The 20,978-nt window shown below is 47.7% G+C and overlaps 1 protein-coding gene across 1 annotated transcript in view; it reads right to left on the bottom strand.

Annotated features, from left to right (window-relative positions):
• Positions 1 to 20,978, bottom strand: part of FBXW4 (F-box and WD repeat domain containing 4) — a 64,982-nt gene continuing 44,004 nt past the window's right edge. The window contains exons 6-9 of the mRNA XM_086466565.1: positions 15,667 to 15,732; positions 1,318 to 1,458; positions 1,009 to 1,150; positions 1 to 761 (exon numbers count right to left, since the gene is read on the bottom strand). Coding sequence (XP_086322691.1) covers positions 645 to 761; positions 1,009 to 1,150; positions 1,318 to 1,458; positions 15,667 to 15,732 — 466 coding nt within the window. The 3' untranslated portion in view covers positions 1 to 644. The remainder of the gene's footprint in view (positions 762 to 1,008; positions 1,151 to 1,317; positions 1,459 to 15,666; positions 15,733 to 20,978) is intronic.

A 20,978-nucleotide genomic window follows, 5' to 3' on the forward strand; every position in this document is an offset into this window, starting at 1 on the left:
TTTTGTTTCCCTTCAGAGTTTTATTTAGCAAAACCTGGCCATTTCAGCCCTGCTGAGTGCACAGCCTGACCTGACGGCCAGCTTGGGGAGGCATACACTGAAAGCAGGGCTGGCTCTGCCTTTTAGCTCAATTCTTGCTCTTGGCTGCAAAGGACAACAGAAACAGCTGTCAGGAGAGCAAGCACAGGTGAAAGGTTGGCCCACTCCTGGCACCTTTCCCTTCCACCAGATCAGTCCACCCCACACACAGCCTAGACTTGTTTCACATGGCTCAGAGCTTGGCTGATCTCAGCCTGACCAGCGCACACAGCTGGTAGGGCATGCCGGCTCAACTTGCCCCTTAAATGCCATCTCCACAGAAAAAAGAAAAAGAAAAAAAAAAGAAAAAAGAACACAGTTAAAACAAACCCTGACTTGCACAAAATAAAAAGGGTAAAGGACAATCGGCCTTTATTTCCACTAACAGGCAGGTGAGGTTGAGAAAGTCTGGCCCTTTGTGCACTCTTCATTGTAGCTTTCTGGCAGGTAAAAAAAAATCCCTTCAGAAGCCCTGGGGCCTGTTTTCACCTCTTCCACCCTGCAATTCCCTGAGCCAAGTGTCAACTCTGCTGAGTTGGGGTGACCAGAAGTGGCTGTGGTGGCCTTCACGGGGCCGTGAAGTCTAGGACGTGCAGGGCTGACGCCAGGGCAGCGTACAGATGGGTGGTACTGAAACGGAGGCAGTACACGGGGCTGCTGGTGGGTGAAGACAGGTGAAAGCTCTGCAACAAAACAGGAGAATCAACCTCTCAAAGAAGAGGTCAGCCCGAAGACCCCAACTGCTGTTACAGACCCAAAGGCCTGAGCAAAGCAGGCTTTTCCCTGCATACAAGTTAGGCTCCCCATGGTGGGCTTGCCCCAAAGGCAGCCCAGCAGCCCCTCGCTCTTCTTCCAAAGAGACACGGGCATTGGGCTGCCAGAGAACAACTCAGAAGCTCAGGTGCTGCCCAGCCTCCAGCCAGCCCTCACCTGCAGGCACCGAGTCTGCCGCTTATCCCAGAGGCGCACCACGCCGTAGTGAGAAGAGCCGCTGGCAATCATGTGGTTCTTATCACTCCTTAGGCAGTACAGGGCGCTGTCATGGGGCTCTTCCCACTCCTGGACGCACTTCCTGCAAGGACAGCACAAACCAGAGCAGGGCTAAGCCTCCACTCCACCACTGGAACTGAGGCCCAGTTCTCCTGAAGGAGCCAGTTCAGCTGTAGGTGTCTCCAGACACTGCACAAGGAGAGCCCAGGAGCCTTACGCAGGCCCCAGGTGCCAGCAGGGTAGGCTTACCTGGTGCTGGTCCGTATGTCCCAGTAGCGGATGTAGGTGTCATACCCACAAGAAAGGAGAAGGGAGGGTGTTTCGTAGAAGACATCAAGGACTCCAGCGCCATGGTGGAAGTCAGTCCCTAAACAGGTCAACAGCTGACCACTGCATTGAAACACAACAGGGGAAGAGTCATTCAGAACAAAGCACCCTTCCAATTCAGCTGGCCAGAGCAGAGATGGTGTCACAGAAGTCTCCCAGATCTCATTTCTGTGATTTAACACAAAAGCCTGCACAGTTTTGCTCTCCCTCGCCCAGCTTCTGCTACTGGTTGGGCCACCAACTGCCATAGAGCTGGAGGGTGACCAGCAGGAGTCACAGCTGTGAGGAACAGACAAGGAACTGGCACAGTGGACCCCCAGGATCCTTTTTTTGGGAGAAGTGACCAGTATTCTGAATGACAGGGCTCCATTTCCATGGGAGACAATTGTCAACTTAGTCAAACTCCAGATAATCTGCAACAGCCACTTACCTGGTCAATCCCATCCCAGATTCCATCCTTCAAAATACTGCCTGCTGGGGTATCTCCCCATATCTTTTGCACACAGCTCAGATCCACAGGCAAATCAGACTACAAACACTGTATCGGGCTGAACACAATAGGTCAAGAGCAACCACCCCAGGGCTGCTCTGGAGAGGACTTTCCAAAGTCTAACTTTTTTTTTTCCCCCCCGTCCTCCTTTTTAATTCCTTGTTTGCTGTCAAAGAGCAAAAGCAAGACCTCCATGAAGCTCTACACTAGATGCTTTGTGGCTGTATCACTCTGCTGCTTGTTCATGTGCAGAACCAGCAGCTCACCAGGTAGATGGTGCCTGGTGAGAGCCAAACCTGCCAGACTGCAAGAAGGAGCCTGAGCCCCTTCCCTTGGCCATATGAAACTGCATCAGGCACATGGCACAGCCTGTCCCCAGTATCACTCCCCCTGCCCCAGCAGCCAGCAACACCCAGCCACGATAGACTCTTGGGAATGGAGGGGACAATCTGCCCAGCTGCTTGAAGCGGCCACCTATTGCAAACCCTCCTTTTCTTCCTCCTCCTGCTCACACCCTCTAAATCAAAAGTGCTGGACAATAAACCTTGAAGCACCTGCTTTTCAAACCCTGCCGCACGGCCACCCCTCTCCAACAGGCTCTTGGTTCTCAGGACAATGAAGCGGTCCTGAAAGCCGACAGCACGGATCCCGCAGTGGGGTCACTCCCAGCATCTCCCCCCATTATTTTGTTACTTTCTGCTCCTTGATCCAGCATCACACAGTTCTGAGGCACATCGCCAAATGCCTTAATTCTGTCTGTAATCTGGGCTAAAGCCCTCGTCGGGGGATAAAGACCACACAAAAGGAGAAATAGAGTCCCGGGAGATGTTAAAACAAGTAAACACCTTTGTGTCAGGAGAGAGAAATCGCTGATAAAGCAGATTAGCGCCTCGAGCCCTGGTGTCCCCAGATCAGAAGGCGAGCCCTGGCCGATCTTTGCAGCCAGCACGCTTCTATGATCACAGAGCTGGCGGCATGCTGGGGCCAGCCTGTTTCCCCACAGTCACTCTCCAAAGAGCAGATTATGTAGAATAACAATTTCTTTGTGGCTGTGTAATTCCCTCCGTGACCGTGGCTGTGGGCAGCTACATTGGCCCTTGATGCCAGGGCCCTAGCAACCATTTAGAGAGGCCAACCAGCCCTAGCGATGGCCCCCCCGTGCAAACCTCTCGGACAAGCTTTAACATCAAGTGCATGAATTAATCCCCCCCAACACGAATCCAGGGGTGCTGGCTTATTGGACTTTGTGTTTCTCCAGGCAAGGGATCGAGGGGATTCCAGGCTTCAGACCTTTGCAACCTCCTCACAATACATTAACCCTTGGAAGTTACTTGCAAACCGACCCAGCAGCAACTCTGCACCTGTGTGCAGGTCGAGAGGTTGAAGCATTTGCAGTCTGAGCACTGGGAGCAAGAGCTGTGGGGCTTGGCTGGGGCAGATGGGTCCTCAGTTCCACCATGGAGCAAGACATAGATGGGCATCTCTGAGCTCTGGCACTCCCCTGCCCCTCTGAGTACACAGATCGCTTCCATCTGCCGTTCTGCAAAGCCAGCAGGACAGATGGACATGCACACAACCCTTCTCAAGGCTTCCACAAAACGTTCTTCATCCTATGAGTTCTATGTGTGGCCCAGAGTTGTAAGACATACAACAGAGGTATGAGGAGTCAGCTGCTCTCCTGAACAAGAACCCTTACCTATAAGACACATAAGGGACCGGACTACCCAACCCGCAGAGTCCTCTGCCAGTTGCTTGGGCAGGAGCAGGGAGTTACTCCCAGGAGATGAGCTATCTCAGCAAGCCCTAGCCAGCATCAGCAGCTTGGACACATCTGTCCCCATTTCTGCATGTTACCGCTTTTTTTTTAAATTATTTTTTTGATTTCACTGGGTAGCCCCTGGACTGATGCTCTGCGTACGTGGCACTTCGGGAGAGGAAACCAGGACAGGCAGCTGCACATGGGCCACACAGCTCAGCAGCACATCTGGTGAACAGCTCCTACTAGCTAGCTGAAGCCTCTTTGTTATCTCCCCTCCACTATTTTCCCTGCTAATACACCTTTAGTATGTAAAAAGGACCAAGTGAGGTCAGGGAGAAAGGAGCACTGTGCTGAGGAAAGGCAGCAGGATGCAGAAGCAGATCCAGCAATCTTTTACTCACTGGGACCAGCCCTCTTGCACCTCTCAGGTGCTTAAATGTCCTCAACTTCCCACCCCTAAACAAGAGTTCACCACACCCAAACTGAGCCTGGCCACACTAAAACTCATCCTCTATCTCCTAGACCAGACCTCAGGCTGCAGTGCTGCAAGATGGCAGCCCGGTGATGTCTCCAAGCGAAAGATTTCAGCATCAAAGGTACGGGAGAAACCAGAGAGTCTGAATTCCTGCTTTCAAAGCTTCCTGTGCAGCACCGAGCACCACTCAGGTGACTCGCTCCCAGCGTTTCTCCATGCCTTCACACCTCACTGCAGTGGTACCCAAGCATCCCAGCAGAGTCACACCTGTTTTCCTCCCTCCGCTTCCCTTTCCAGCCTAGGCAACAAAAAAGAAAGAAAAGCTAAAAAAAAAGTAGGGGGGGGGAGGGGAAGGAAGGATAAGCTACTTGCAAGATACTTGCAGATCTATAAGCTACTACGGATACTTGCAAGTTACTGCAGCAAAGCAAACCCTGCTTTGCTGGTTTGTTAATCAGTTCAGTTCTCCTGCCCAAAGAACAGGTCAGCCAGAGCAGCCTTCAACTGGGAGGTCCAGTCCCTGCATACAGCAGCAGTCCTTCAGCAGTTTACAGAAACAACGCATTAGTTGCTATAGTGAAGCACTTACAGTCTGACACCAGGGGAAAAAACTCGCACTGTGCTGTATGTTGGGCACACAAACCAAAAGACCTAACTGTTCTGGCATGGGCACAGTTAAATTAATAAAGATGCAGAACACTATTAATATTTCCCCTGGTCTTCAGCAGATTAAGGTGTCTCTAGACTAGCTGCCACCATCCCAGGCTAGCTCCATGTCCCTGCAGGATACACAGCCATGCTGAGGCCATTCTGGGAAGGGAACTCTCTGCTGCCACAACTCTCCCAGTCTTGGGATCACGAGTTAGTGCCCGCAAATTGTCCAGTCTTCATTATTCCAAATACCCACTGCCCTCAAAACCCAGTCCCCAACAGCTTCTACTTCCTAGGGAGTAAAACCCACAGCTAATTCTCACAGCAAAACACACAGCTAATCCTTAATAATGCATAAAGGATCAACATAACCCATCAAGGGGCACCAGAAAAGCAGCAGATACACCAGCACATCACTGATGGTTTTCTAACAACTTACATGGGCAGGAGATATCTAGTCATTGAACCTGGAGCCTTGTTTCTCACCAGCTTGCAGAAAGCACCAGCCAAACACTGCAGGCAACACCCTTCCTTCCTTTGAAAGCCCTTTTTGACCCTCTGCACACAAACACCTTCCAAAAACCAGGTAGCTGGATCCTCAGCACTTCAGAGGCCCGGGTGCCCTGTCCTTGTTATGCACTATGGAGGTTAGCCAGCAAGTGACTGTGAAGCCCACGCAAGATCAAGCGTGGAAGGTCCACACCACCTCACCACCATGCCCTGGCCCTCAAGCAGGAGCAAGTACAGGCTGTTTCACTCCCAGGCCTTCTTCAGGCAAGCCAGGTAGTCAGCTGTGCAGACGATGGGAGCTTTGCTGTGTTTTCTGTACTGAACAGCACAGGCTAGATAGCGCCAGGGTTCAGTCCCAGCACTGGGTGGCACCGACAGAAACAACTCCACACCAGTAGAGCTCTGTGGAGCAGAATCACAAAAATGTGACAGTCCAGGTTTCCTGGAAAGACCAGTCTAGAGCCAGAGCACCCCTTCAGCACCTTAACCACAAACCTCCTGGGCCAATGCAGTGCCTACAGACACACAGGTAGGCCTCCAGTGCCAAGCAGGAAAGTCACAGATATTCCTAGTTTCTCCTACTTTCTCTTGAGCATCTAGGCAGACTGAAATCATATTGTCAGTAATCCAGTACCAGTCCACAAAGAAGAGAGCCAGAGCAAATCCAGCAGCCCATTTTGTCCCTAGCATAGGAAAGCTGTGTTAGCACCAGGCTCTGGACTCCTTGCTGATAGAACAGGATGTTTAAGAAAGTCCCTGTGCCTAGGAACTGCATCAAACTGGTAAGTCCAAAAATGAAAGATACTTTGTTCAGGCACTGTAGACAATCCTTTGATTCATGTCCATCAATTCCCAGTTTCTTCCGAAAATAGGACTTTTAAAAATTACTTTTAAAAAAGCTATTTGTTTGGGATTTCTCGGTTCACTCTTTTCTTTCCATGCTGGAAATCCATCCATGAGCTATCAGGATATCTCCAGAAGACAGGAGCCTTCTACCCCAGAAGCAAAGTGAACTACGAAAGAATGGCAGAAACAAGCTAGTTTCAGTTGGGTTGTTTTTTGGTTTGGTTTTCCTTTTTTCTTTAAGAACAGCTTAAGACTCTATTCCTCCTTACTCCAGCAATATGAAGACAAAATAAGATCAGTCACGGCAGAGCCCAGATGGTTAGTTTTCAGATAATCCACGGGCTGCTGCTGTCACCAAGTTAAAGCCATATACAGCCTCCCAAGCCACAGCGATTAATTGTGTGACCATAAAAGCTCAGAACTGCCCCAAGACCTTGCTGATAGCTGGAGTCCAAAAGAAGTTTACACTTTCCTCCCTGTAGCCTGCCCATTTGCTGCAGGTCTTGGCCACCTGTCTCCAATACACATGAACTATACGTCAAAAGCTGGGATGAAACAATAAACACTTTTCTCCCCACCCTCAATTCCTGGTGACACCGGTTCACTAGAATTGATATTACACAAATATGCAAATTCTTGGAAACTGCTGAATTCAGAACATCTGCTGAAAACAGAAGTGTGAAATTGAGGACATACTCATCCTCTCTGGAAACATCATCTGTGATCCGTGATCATCCATTAGAGGAGAATCCATTGCACATAAGCAGGTGACTATTCAGAAACTGAGAAGAGAAGACTTCGAAGAGACCTTATAGTGGCCTTCCAGTACCTGAGGGGGGCCTACAGGAAAGCTGGGGAGGGACTGTTTACAAGGGCACATAGCGACAGGACGAGGGGCAGTGGTTTTAAACTAGAAATGGGTAGATTTACATTGGATGTTAGGAAGAAGTTCTTCACCATAAGCGTGGTAAAGCACTGGAACAGGCTGTCCAGAGAGGTGGTAGAGGCCTCATCCCCGGAGACATTCAAGATCAGGCTTGATGGGGCTCTGGGAAACCTGCTCTAGCTAAAGATGTCCCTGCTCACTGCAGGGGGGTTAGACTAGATGACCTTTGGGTGTCCCTTCCAGCCCAATGCATTCTATGATTCTATGATTCAAAGCTCTAAGCCAATATTTTACCCTCAATAACTACTTGCAACAAGCCAAGTGGGAAGCACATAGGTTTGTTGTTGTTGGTTTTTTGTTGTGTTTGTTTTTTTTTTTTTAAAAAAAAGTGGAAAGAGCTGTGTTCTATTCAAAACACTCAGATATTTGAGCTGCACAGCAAACAGAGAAATGAAACAAAATCCATTTTAAAACAATTATCCAGAGTGCAGCATTTGCACAACTTCTGTCATCCAATTTGGAGAGTGTGCACCAAAACCAGAGGGAAGAGCTGAGCTGTCATCTCTTCCAGGTGCTTTGCAACAGTGGCTGAGGCACCCAGGGGACGCAGCAGATTATGCCAAGAAGGGAAAGGCTGGGTCAAACAACATCTATAATGTACACAGGGAGAAGCACAGGTCCTTGGCAAAACTATTCTTCATAGAGTTATCCTATCCCAAGGTTAGCCCTATGTTTAGCCAAGGCTACTAATTCCTGCTGGGAGATGTGGGATTGTCTTGGGGAATTTTGAGGGAGCACCTCCCTGTAAAATGGCTCAGAGATGCTGTTATAAGTGATTTGCAGGAGAAATGTCTGTCTCTGCTTCCTCAGCACAGCTGAAGGGACCTGAGGCAGTAGGGGGGAATGACACCAACGATGGTTTGAGATTGTGTCAAGGGGGAAAGACAGAAGAGGGAGTTTTGCCTTCTTTTCTTCTGCTTTCTCTGAATTGGCCCACACACGCTTTAAATGGTCCAATAAAAAGATACAATTTCTTTACCTTTCCAGCTCTGGGACCCTGTGAGTTTTTGTTGTTCGGGTTCCCGTAAGGTTAAGTTCAGAGGATAAACTGACACGCTGGGCTATGGGAAAAAGCCAGTTTCTTCAAATAAAGCCACAACAGTGCAAAAGAGACCCTGCTGGGGCTTTTATTTGGGAAAACAAACAGAAATGGCACCAAGCCCTTCTGCTTTACGAACCAATTTAACTATAAACCCAATGTTCTCCCTCTCGGGGGTGAGGAGGGGAGAGAGGCAGGACATGACAATAGTCCAAAACCTTGGGGGGAAAAAAAAAGAAAAAAAGAAGAAGATAGGACAAAAAAGGTTGTCTGTCCCCTTTTCTTTCTTGTCCATGGCTCCTTTTCTTAGCACACGTGTGTTCTTGTAAAAACGATTAGATTGCAATTTGTATAACATGGTGACCCCCAAATTCAGACATTTAACCCCTTTTCTCTGCAAAGAATGTCAAGAATGTCTTCTCTGTCTTTCTTTCCAACGGGAGGAGTAGGGGGGAATTCTCTCAAACTGTGATTTCTTGGGGGAAGAGAAAAAGAGGGAGGCAAGGAAAAGAAGCAGGGAATTCTCAAAGCCTTTCGCCTTTCGCCCCACTTGTGTGGGAACAGGCGGCTGTATTGCTCCCTTTCTGGATACAGCTCTGCAGGTCTCCTTTAGTGGGGAGACAAAAAAAAATGGAGAGTCCAAATCAAAACAAAGCCATCTGTTTAAATGAGCTACCACTAGCCAGTGGCAGAGGGGGTTCCTCATTCACTCCTTCCCATTCTTCTCTCTTGCCTCTGTTGATTCTCTCTCAACCCAGGGAAAAATAAAGATTGCTTTTGCTTTGGCTCAGAGGGATGAAACTGATTGATGCGCTTGGAGTGTCCAGCCCCCACCCACGCTCTCTGATTGTTTGGGGCCTTGTAAAGTTGTCATAAATATGCCTGAACAGGAGTGCAAAGGCCACAGCATGCCCTGGACATGCACACATCCAAAGGGCAGGAGCTGGCCTCATGCTCATCTGTAGTGAGACAGGGCCAAGACTGCCATGGGGAAGAAAGGATTTAAGACAAACACCTGTATGCTCTCCCTCCTACAATGGTTTTACACTTAGGTTAGGACACATCAGAGCCCTCTTAACAAAAGGAAGGCAGAAGATGTCCAGCTTATGTGAGTGGGTTCAGAAAGATGATGTCAACCCCCACCCCAGACACCAGTAAAGCAGCACAAGGCCCCAAACGGCTTTGTGAACACATGCATACCATGGGAAATACATTGCACAGACAAGACTGAAGGTAACCATTGCAGTCAAGAGACAGAGCTTTGAACACAAGTCTGCTAAAAGGAACAGTCACCCAAGAGACCGTCACTTAAGAGGCTCCCTGCAGCAGCAAGCTTTCTCCAGCACTAGCTCCCATAGTGGGCCATAGGCCTGGTGTCCTGCCTCCAGCAACGCCCAAGATCTCAGAGCAAGGGAATCAAATGCTACAGTTCAGAGCTGCAGCACTGGGGTAAGAACTTCCTTCTGGCCTTCGAGTGATTCATGCCTGAAGGCAGAAGATCTGTTTGTATCTAGTCTTGCTACTCCAGTCAGAAGTGAGATTGCCAGCTTCATGAAGAAGGACCTGCCTCTCCCTCTGCCTAGATCCACCTCTGAACTCTCCATCCTACCTACCTTACTGCAGAGGGAAAGGTTCTCAAGGACAAAATTAGAAATCCAAAGACAGCTGTTGTGCCGAACTGATGTAATATGAACAGGCGACTGATTTAATATGAACAGACCAAGAAAGGGTTCACCTGAAGGCAATAATTCCCCTACAACAGACCACAGTCTGTCAATTCACCAACCCTTTTTCCTTTGAGTTTCAGGAAGAGGTCATGGCATTTGTGTTCCTGATTAACCAAAGGGCATATAAATGGGAATACCCAGAACTGATGCTTTAAAAAGAGTAACCAAAGCCATGTCTGGACAGCACAGCAAAAAACAAGCACGAAGGCCTCAGGAAAAGAGAAAGAGCAGCCATTTGAGGAAGGGCAACTACCTATGGAGCATCCCACTGCAGCGAGCGGAGGCAGTAGAAAGCACACACTTGCATTTACTTATCTGATGTAAGCACAGCCCAGAAAGTTGTTTAGCTCACTGTTGGACAAGTTTCAGATTAGTTATTGCAATTCAAAACTGTGTTTAGTCAAGACAGAGAAGCTAAGGAAGAAACCCAAGCCTGAAAGCAGTAAGAAGCCTCTTCCCCAAAAAGCCTTGAGGGAGCTTCCTTGGGAAAAAAAAAAAAAAAAAAAAAAAAGAGATACTCGGCATGATGAATCTATAGAAAAGCAGGGCAGAAGAGGGGATTCTGCATCTACAGCATGGTATTATGATTCTTCTGCCCCTCAAATCCTGTGAAACTTATCAATCCCAGGATAATATTTGCAATTGCTTGTCTCTCCTTTCACCAGAGTTATTCACCCACTTCTCTATGACTGGATAAATCCAGTCTAAATGCCTGGGTGAAACACTTCTTGGAGTCAGTTACCTCTTCTTTCGATCTAGCAACTCCAGTTCTGAATCCATTTGCTCCCTTCACCAAACTCCTTTTGTAATGGAATTAGAGGCTCTTAAACTTTTTTAAACCTTGGAGTTCAAAGCTGTGGAGAGAATGATCTTCTTCAAAACTTGTTTTAGAACACAACTCTAGAATCCACTTGTGTATCTTGGGCCAAGCTTCTACATTAAAAGCTTTTGTTGAAAACATTTAGCAAGCTTCATAACCAAGAACTAGACCTGCAGGCTCTCATTTCATTTATCTACTTTGACACCTAAAAAAACCTGAGCATGACACGATGCAAAGCCAAGAAGGACTGGACTTAAACAGGAAAGCATCACTACTGATCAGCTAACCAGGGTGGTCAGTGCTATATACTGCAACTGTCAATACACTTGCTGTTTAAGAACAACACATGTAGGCTACGTTTTAAAGCTGTCCTCTGTTGACAATTGCTCACGTTTACTCACTCAATGGCTCTAAAGAGACGCCAAAGTGGATGCAGATCAACATACACTGAAATGCTAAAGGCAGCAACTAATTCTTGCCCACCCCACTGCACATGTAGTCTAGCAAGGGTCCCGTGGAAGCACATACCAGAGATCAAGCAGCAGCAAGTTAGCAAGCTTCAGCCAGCTGCTTATGATGGTAACGCTCCTGCTGGCTCTTGGAGAGAAAGAGCACAATGCAGTAGCACTAGAGGCAAATACGGATTACTAACCTGCTCAGCAGCTGCCTGGCTACCCCGAAAGACTCCTCCCCACCCCTCTGCTGAGGGCACCAGCCACACACCTGAATCTCCCTTCTCCTCCACTCCCAAGCCACTCTCATGAATCCTCTACCTCCTACCTCCCCACAACTCGCAGACATCAAAGGCACCTGCCTTGAACACCTGAAGAGCAGGGGGGCCTGACGGTCAAGAAATGCAACTCTGTATCTTCCCCTTCCATGCACTCTCTATTTTTTTTTCCCCATCCCTTTGAAAAAGGTGGCAGAGATAAATGGAGAACAAAGAAACAAGAAAAAGCCACAGCTTTGGCCCACACCCTGCCTATTACTTAAGGGGGAAGGAACTCTTCCGAAAGAGGAGGAAAAAAATGTGCTCAGACACAATGGCTCAAAAGGCCAGGCAGCAAACCGGGCTACTTTGTACTGCTAACAAGGGAAACCTAATTACAGGAAGAGGGCAAAGAGGGACAGATAAAAGGGATACAAAATTTCAACATCTGTTGCCATAAAGGGATAAGAAGTGGGGAAACGCAAAGTGTCAGTTTGGTGTCAGTGACAGCGTAAAGCCACTTTCAAAGGGCTCAGGAGAGGGAGAAAAACCGAACAAGAAATTAGAGGGTTCTTAAAAAAAAAACACTCTGCCAAAAATGCTTTCAAAAGGGGGGAGGAGATGGACAAAGACTGGATATTTAAAAGGTAGAGGATCTGGGGTGGCTTGCAGGGCACAGCTAACTTTGGCTCAGTTTTCACAACAGCTCTCATGTCCTGCGTCTGTCATGATGTGTCACCGGAAAGGACAATGTAGGACTTGTGCATTCAAAGTGTTTACAGCATGAGGACTACCATGTCAGACAGAACGCTGGTCCATTTCAAACATTGGATTTGGCAGAATAGCTCCAAGAGCTCCTGCAAAGTGAACTCTGGAGTATCCTACCTTATGGAGAAGTATCCTTGAGGCAGGGGCATTTGTCACCTAAAGATATGCAGGCCACCACAATAGGCTGGGGATCAACAGTTCTCCGCAGGCAAATAACAAATGCTGGCCTTGGAGCTGTTCCCAGCGGTGCACCACCCCTGTCTCCCAAGGAGTTTAAACTCTCAAAGGAGACAAGAGGTGGGAAAAGAAAGAAAGAGGAACAGGATCTGAAGAGTTTTCTTTTCTCTTGCTTGTCATTAACTGGTCGTTCTGCTGAGCCACATGCTAGCACTGGCAGAGTCTGAGCAGAGAAAGGCAAAAGGGAGCAGAGGTACCTGATCTGCAAGAGGGGCAGCTGCCACCATATCCCTCGTCAGCACCGAGGGGCAAGGGCACCTGCAAGAGGCCAAGGAGTTTGCAAGGGCTGACACCTCGCGCAAGGACACAGGTTAGTATCCATACCGCTAATCGTTCTCCTTTCCTGTACAGGCCTCTAATCACCTAAGTTATTCACAGCCTCTCACCACACACACACACCTTGATCCTGAGTGGCAAGAAGTGCACAGCAACTTCCCCACATCTAAAAGCAATCAGGTAGCACAATGTAGCATCTGCAGGATATCTCCTCCAGAGGTTCAGCTAACCAGCTTCAAAAGCATAAGGAGAAAAAAAATCCTCCTTCATTACAGGAGAAAGGGCCAGGTGTAGCAGCAGCTGGAATTTCAGCCATCAGAGACAGTGTCTTGGCATTACGCGGTCATTCCCCTGCTTTAGACTCCCCTTGACAATTGCTTGTTGCTGCCTGTTGCAGCTTTGATCCAACGCCATCATCTCAGCAGAGTCAGAAATGAAAGACAGTTGTGGGGGTGGGATGCCGTAAGAGGCGTTTCCTTTCCCCACTAAAAATTTCATTGCTGCCAAACCCAACCAAGCCCTTTTCAAAGCCCAGAACATATTTCCAGGTGAAGACATTATCCTCTTCCTCTTGGAGGGATGAGAATGGCTGCCCCAGGGTCAGGGAACAGTGAAGGTCATAAATACGAAAACATACCATGACCAACAGCTACAAGCACCAGCCAAGGACTTATCTGGCCTGGAACTAAGAAGATCAGTACACAAAAGGTTATTTAAGCTTTAAATCCTTTTGTAGCATGTTCCAGCTCTCAGCTGTTGGGGAAAAAAAGACCACCTACCCCAAAGGAAGAGAATGCCACAGGAACCGCTGCAATGTTACTTACACACACCCTCATGCAGAAAAAAAAACAGCTAACTGAACTAACTGGTCGTGGACAGCACTAAACATCTAAGTGGTGCTAAGGATCCTGTAGTTTTAACAAACATGTCTATAAGCATCTGTCTACCCTGCCTCATTTGTTTGACAGAGAAGTGGTCTGGATTCTGCTCTTAGAAATAATGTCCTGGCCATGTTCAGCCTCTGCAGGTCAGACTCTGGCCCTTTGTGGCCACAAGGAAAGGGTAAGCAGCAACTCGGGGGGGCTGGGTCTGTCTGCCAGGTGTTATCAGGACACATCGGGCACAACGGGAGTTTTTCAGTCCTGGGTAGCTCTAAGATTTTGAGTTTCCATGCCATGCTCCCACTTCTGGATTCTAACCAGGGAGACAACATGCACAAGCCTCAAAGGAAGAACTAGCATTTCCCTATGAGATTGCTTCTGGCAACCACTGGAGTTTGAAAATGAATCCAAAGCTCTGCTGGGAAGAACCCAGAAGAACTGGGAAGAAGTTTACGGAGAAGTCAAGCCCTTGAAGGACAGCTCTGTACTCCCTCACTATGAATGACCACATCAAGTTGCATGTGCTAGTTTTCCAGCCATGCTTCCTACTCAGTCTCCTGCCCTGCACGTGCTGATGAGACTCCCAGCTCACACACAGGTCCCCGGAGAGGAAAAGACCCAGTGGCATGGTGCATTCCAACTGTGACAGGTGAAGAGGGAAGAATAAGTTTGACACTCCAGCCATTGCAACAGAGGCCCAGTGGCCTAGGTTGCCTTAGCTTTTTTATTTGCCTGTCACTCAGGCTTTGACATTATTGAAAGATCAAACTCCGTTGTGCCTGTTCATTACCTTAATCCTATTTTCTACATAGCTTTATTATCTCTTCAGGCTTCCTTGGGAAAGGCTGTCAAAGAGGCTGGGGCAGGGGGGAGAGGGTTGCCTATCTCCTCACCCCTGTCAGATGCCTCTATTCAAGAACAGCCAGAAGACTTGATGGACAGCGGTATCACAGTACAGCCTGCATCCTTCTGGGGTACTCCAAAGGCACCATTGGACTAGGTCGCAGAGAAACACACAGTGTAGTTGAACGCACTGGCGCTGCCTTTCCTGCCCTAGTTTGTCCTTTGTGGGATGCATCCTTTGAAAAGTCTTTATTTTTGTTGTGTCAAGAGAAAAACAAAATGGTTTATACTTGTAATTGATAAAGTTGACTCAGACAATCTAAACTATCTATAGATTAGAAGGCAATTGGCCTCACACCAGCCCTGTATCCACACCAATCCTCCTCTACATCCTTTCCCCAAATACACCTCTGCTGTCACCCCTCAGAGGCCCCTTCTGCCATTGCCCCCCTCTCTCCCTTTCCAGAGCCCACCAGCTCACCTCAATCCTGCCAGCACTCCCTTGATAATCTGTGCTGTGCCTCTCCTACCCAGAGCATACCAGTCCTGGAAAGCTGAGCTGCCGTTCAATAATCCTGCCAAATATTTGCTATCTGTCCATCACTACGCAAAAACCCTCAGGCTGAGAGTTTCAAATTTGTCAGCAGTTGAGTCTCACGTCAGGATTTGAGCCCAACATTTCCCCAGTTCCTAAGGTCAGCACCTTCACTGAACAGGAACTACTCAATGGCCCCAAATCAGAGGCCACAGCAATTAACCTCCTTGATGCTTATTAGTGTAGAGAGAAGACAACATGCCTAAGTCACTTCCGCAGATAACCTGTTGCCACCCTTCACCTCCCTGAGCTACCAGAAACACCAGCCAGGACAAGATGACTGTAAAGCCTTCATTTGCCTCTGGCTTCTGAGCACCACAGACAGTGGATGAACGGGAGGATGCAGATCACCCTCCTCACCCCTTTGGCTCAGGCATCAACTGAGAGATGAAAAGGAGTGTGTAATGGGCATATTCTGATTGTACATGGGTAATGGGAAGAAACCAGGATGGCTGTGGCATCAACCAGAAAAGCTGGGAAGAGAAGTTGAGCTGCTCCCTACTGGACCAGAACCACCCCCCACATATACCTTTCCACACCAGTTTGTTCCATCCCTCACTCCATCCCACATCTCATGTTTAAACATTCCTTGCCTACAAGGACTAAGGGAATTATTTTATGGCATCTCCAATATTGCATTTCTCATTGTTATTCAGTTTTCTTGGCAAGTTCCTCCCTGTAACCTGGAAGCTCACTCACCTCTCAAGGTCCCAGATTCTCAGAGGTGAGGTGTGTCCACAGCAGGCCGTTCCAGTCACAAATGAGCTGTTTAAAAAAAACCAAGCAAACAAAACAAAAAAACCCACACTTAGTAATTCTCATGTTCTGAAGAAACAGGGCATGAGCAAGACAGAGAAAACAAGCTACAAGACAGACTGAATTCGGGTTCAAGACTATTTCAGCATGTTCCACCACATTTCACAAGGGGCAGGCAGCAGCAAAAGGAGAGAGGTGCTCCAGCGCTCTCAGTAGCTGAGCTTCCCAGATGCAGCAGGTCACAACTGCAGAGAATTGGCAGGACATAAAGATATATTTGCACATACAAAGGGAAAACCTAAAACAGGAGCAGCTGTAAATTGCAACAACATTTTCAAAACAGTTGGCACAGTACTCAGCATGTTTCATATACAGTCAGTGCTATAAGCTGCGGGAAGACCCCATGGAAAATTCCCTGCTACTTCCTACTTCACATCTTGCTTCTGTTTGCTGGCAACTTCTGAGCACAATCATGAATTGGCTGCAGCATCACAGGCCTAACAAATCACAGGATACAAGTCTCCGGTCCAGCCTTCTCAAAACAGGGCCAATTTCAAAGCTGGATCAGGCTGCCCTCCCCAGTGCTCAAGCACTCTCTATTAGAGGCAGCACAGCTCTCCTATAGCAATATTTGGCTCAGTTCGCACTCTCCAGCAGTGTCCATTCCAAAGTCCTCTTTGGTGATGCTATGTCCCTGCTGCACATGCTGGCTCCAGAGGTCACCTGACAGCCACTGGCCTCAAGCTAGTTGATAAGACAGGAACAAATCCTTAAAATCAAGCAGCAGAAACACGGGTGCTACGGCTCTCCACACCACACTGCTTGTTTTGTGCCAACTTCCTATCCTAAGTCCAAATAAGAGAAAGCAGCTCATACAAAGATTTCTAAGCAAGCTTTAAATGACCTCTCAAAGCACCACATTTATTGCAGCTACCAAGAATAAAATGCCAAAACTATGTTTAAGTCATTGCAACAAGGATAGCATGAATGCAGGAAACTGAGCCTGCTTTAAATAAAAGCCAGCTCTATGCTTTGCCTGAACATCTTTTGCAGCACGACATGGGGCTGGCAGCTGAAAGAGGAAAGCAAAATAAGGAAACAATGTCACATCTGTAAAAATAACAGGTTTTAAACATTTCTTTTATCCTCTACAACATTATTCCTTTGGAAGTCAGATGGTGTCTCCAAGCTTCTACTGTACCAGCAAGGGATTCTTGCAGTGTCCTTGAGTTCTGTGAGAAGTAGTACTGCTGGTGTTACAAGGCACCCAGCAGCAAAGTGGTGAACACGGACGCAATTCGATCAAAGCCAGAGAAGAGCCACGTGGAAGCAGGGCCAGAACTCAGGACTCCTTCTGCTCCTAGCTCTGTGGTTTAGCTGAGCAATTGGTTTCTCCAAATCTTAAGGCCAAAGCAGCACTGCCAATACACTCTGCAAAAGAGGCGAGCAGATAACATCAAGCCATCTCAAAGAGCTACGGAAACCAATGAAGAGCAACAGCTACCAAGGTTCTCTTTTTTTTGCTGGCTTTATCCCTCCTATCAAAACTCACATACCTGGTGTCCACAAGTCCTGTGACCCTTAGCTGACCTTTAGGGCTAGACAAGGCCTGCAGCACCAGAGCTATTTCAAAGTCTCTGCAACCAGGCCATCTTACATGCAAACTCCCAGGTTCACTGGTAGTGCACATTCAATTGGCCCAATGCACCTGTAGCACAGGGCTCTGCACAGATGCTGCAGGGTGCACATATTATTCTTCTCCATGGAAGGCCCTGGCCAAAGTCTGAAAGTCTAAGGAAAAGCCAATTCCTGTTGCTGTGCAGCAGCCATGAAGACCAAGAGAACATGCAGGAGTTCATGTTTGGAAACAGGGTTTCTGCTCAATACGTGCCTTCTTTCCACCGTAGTGCAGGACAAGAGCGAACATTTCCCTGTTGCCAATGTCTCCCATCTCAGAGGAAAACAAGAAAAAGATACCCACTCTGACAGCTCACCAGTCAAACCCCATGTCTGGAAAGCGACACTTTGCTCAGGGAGTCCCTGAGCTACAAAGCTAAGTGTTGGGTTCTGTCCCTCCCTCCCCAGACATAATCCAGTAATAACTACTAAAGCCAATTACCGTGGTTAGAAACATAATAGCAGTCAGGGAGTCAGTCAAGCAGGCAATTGGGTGCTTAAGATTTTTCTTTTGGGGGACAAACTGACTCTGTCCCAGCAGAGAACGCCCTCACGTGGGAGACAAGCCCCTTTGTGCAGAAGGTATGCACAAAGCTTTGATGGTTGCCACAGGTCTAAATTAGCATGGAGGAACACCAACAGGGAGAAAAAGGTGGGAGGAACAGCAAGGTCTAATCCCCGCTCATGCTGTCAGTTCTGGACTTCAGCTTTACCTCCTCAGTCCTTACCCCCCACCCCTCTAAGGAAAAAAAAATTAAAAAAAAAAAAAAGAAAGAAAAATAGCATTAGATGAAGATATTTCTCTCCAGCATTGCATACAGGCCTCAGGGCCACAAACAAGTCTCTTCTGGGTAAAGCTGATTCCATTCAGTCAACAGGAATTTTGTCTCATACTTCAGCAGGATCAGATTTGCAGGCTTTATCTTTAAGAGGCTGAAGCCCATCAGCAAGCAAAGATAAGACTTCTCCCAGAAGAGCAGGGCACCTTCAGTTCCAGGATTAGAAAGCAGCATTCACAAGACATGCACAAGAAGGGGTGCCAACGAGAACTGTCAAAGCCTAGAAGCAAAGTGACCTGGAAGTCTGGATTCCCAGGGGATGATACAGGGCCCCCCACCTTCAGTCTGGTCTGCAGGCATACACCTTCAACCCCCAGGCCTCTCATAATGGGGAACCTGACAGAGGTGACAGTTTCACTCCAAGCAAAAGGACAACACAAGTCAGCTTTGGCAAGTCTAAACCAACATGCAAATTAGAGCTAAGCATGTAAAGCTTGGCTCCAAAACTTCTGCAACATCATTCAGCAGAACTGAAGCCTTCTACCAGGCTTGCTTCTTCCAGTTTGCCTTCAACAAGACTTTTTGTCTCAGGAATTACAGAGTATGCACCAAAAACCTCCGACCTAGAGAAGTGCAACCTCTTCACAACTGTTCTTGCCAGCTGCCCAAGAGGAACAACTCAAACTGAGTTACTAGCTTAGTGAATGTCATTTATTTTGCCTACAATGCTTTCAGGACTTAGAGAGACTGAGAAGAGACCAGATTGGGAAGAGGAGAGCAGAAGATACCCTATATATAGTACTCCAGGGATGACCCATCTCTATAAAATATATATGATACTACTGATGTACACAGACACTGAGCAGATGCATCTACACGCTACATAGAAGCTGCTATGTCCAAGCTTCAGGTGGCCCTGGAGATGCAAAGTCCCTTCCCCATTAAGTTTTCCTCTGCCCTGCTGGGTACCATGACTACAAAGCTCCCTCCAAAAGGCTCCTCTAATGGGAAAATGAGCACCATTGCAGGGCTTCTGTAACAGCGCATGTTTTCTTCACAGGGATTCCCCCAGGAGATTAAAACAAGCAAGCCAACATAGCATTTCCACCTCTGCTGTACCAGGAAGGTGAGGATTTTACTGAGCATTGACACACATGTACTTCAAACGCAGCATGTTTTTGTCGTCCAAAGCAAGGCATTTTCCAACTCATCTGATATTTTGATGTTCTATTTCCCATTTGAAACTCTCTACTGAGAAGGAGAAAAAGAAGGAGGAGGAAGGAGAAAAAGAAGGAGGAGGAAGGAGAAAAAGAAGGAGGAGGAAGGAGAAAAAGAAGGAGGAGGAAGGAGAAAAAGAAGGAGGAGGAAGGAGAAAAAGAAGGAGGAGGAAGGAGAAAAAGAAGGAGGAGGAAGGAGAAAAAGAAGGAGGAGGAAGGAGAAAAAGAAGGAGGAGGAAGGAGAAAAAGAAGGAGGAGGAAGGAGAAAAAGAAGGAGGAGGAAGGAGAAAAAGAAGGAGGAGGAAGGAGAAAAAGAAGGAGGAGGAAGGAGAAAAAGAAGGAGGAGGAAGGAGAAAAAGAAGGAGGAGGAAGGAGAAAAAGAAGGAGGAGGAAGGAGAAAAAGAAGGAGGAGGAAGGAGAAAAAGAAGGAGGAGGAAGGAGAAAAAGAAGGAGGAGGAAGGAGAAAAAGAAGGAGGAGGAAGGAGAAAAAGAAGGAGGAGGAAGGAGAAAAAGAAGGAGGAGGAAGGAGAAAAAGAAGGAGGAGGAAGGAGAAAAAGAAGGAGGAGGAAGGAGAAAAAGAAGGAGGAGGAAGGAGAAAAAGAAGGAGGAGGAAGGAGAAAAAGAAGGAGGAGGAAGGAGAAAAAGAAGGAGGAGGAAGGAGAAAAAGAAGGAGGAGGAAGGAGAAAAAGAAGGAGGAGGAAGGAGAAAAAGAAGGAGGAGGAAGGAGAAAAAGAAGGAGGAGGAAGGAGAAAAAGAAGGAGGAGGAAGGAGAAAAAGAAGGAGGAGGAAGGAGAAAAAGAAGGAGGAGGAAGGAGAAAAAGAAGGAGGAGGAAGGAGAAAAAGAAGGAGGAGGAAGGAGAAAAAGAAGGAGGAGGAAGGAGAAAAAGAAGGAGGAGGAAGGAGAAAAAGAAGGAGGAGGAAGGAGAAAAAGAAGGAGGAGGAAGGAGAAAAAGAAGGAGGAGGAAGGAGAAAAAGAAGGAGGAGGAAGGAGAAAAAGAAGGAGGAGGAAGGAGAAAAAGAAGGAGGAGGAAGGAGAAAAAGAAGGAGGAGGAAGGAGAAAAAGAAGGAGGAGGAAGGAGAAAAAGAAGGAGGAGGAAGGAGAAAAAGAAGGAGGAGGAAGGAGAAAAAGAAGGAGGAGGAAGGAGAAAAAGAAGGAGGAGGAAGGAGAAAAAGAAGGAGGAGGAAGGAGAAAAAGAAGGAGGAGGAAGGAGAAAAAGAAGGAGGAGGAAGGAGAAAAAGAAGGAGGAGGAAGGAGAAAAAGAAGGAGGAGGAAGGAGAAAAAGAAGGAGGAGGAAGGAGAAAAAGAAGGAGGAGGAAGGAGAAAAAGAAGGAGGAGGAAGGAGAAAAAGAAGGAGGAGGAAGGAGAAAAAGAAGGAGGAGGAAGGAGAAAAAGAAGGAAACTGCTTCTCCTGAACCCAGACCTTCTCTATGCTACAGAGAAGACATTTCCTTAGAGATCACCCCCCACAACAGAAGCTGGGCCAGGGGATGAGAGAGAATAGACATCCTGACAGTGCTGTTGGAAGAAACACGGGAACTTCTCTCCACCTGACTGACTTGTGGCTGTTGAAGATCCCATGGC

This window comes from Leptosomus discolor, chromosome 6 (genome assembly GCF_034619465.1).
Source record: "Leptosomus discolor isolate bLepDis1 chromosome 6, bLepDis1.hap2, whole genome shotgun sequence".
In the NCBI taxonomy this organism is placed as follows: Eukaryota; Metazoa; Chordata; class Aves; order Leptosomiformes; family Leptosomidae; genus Leptosomus; species Leptosomus discolor.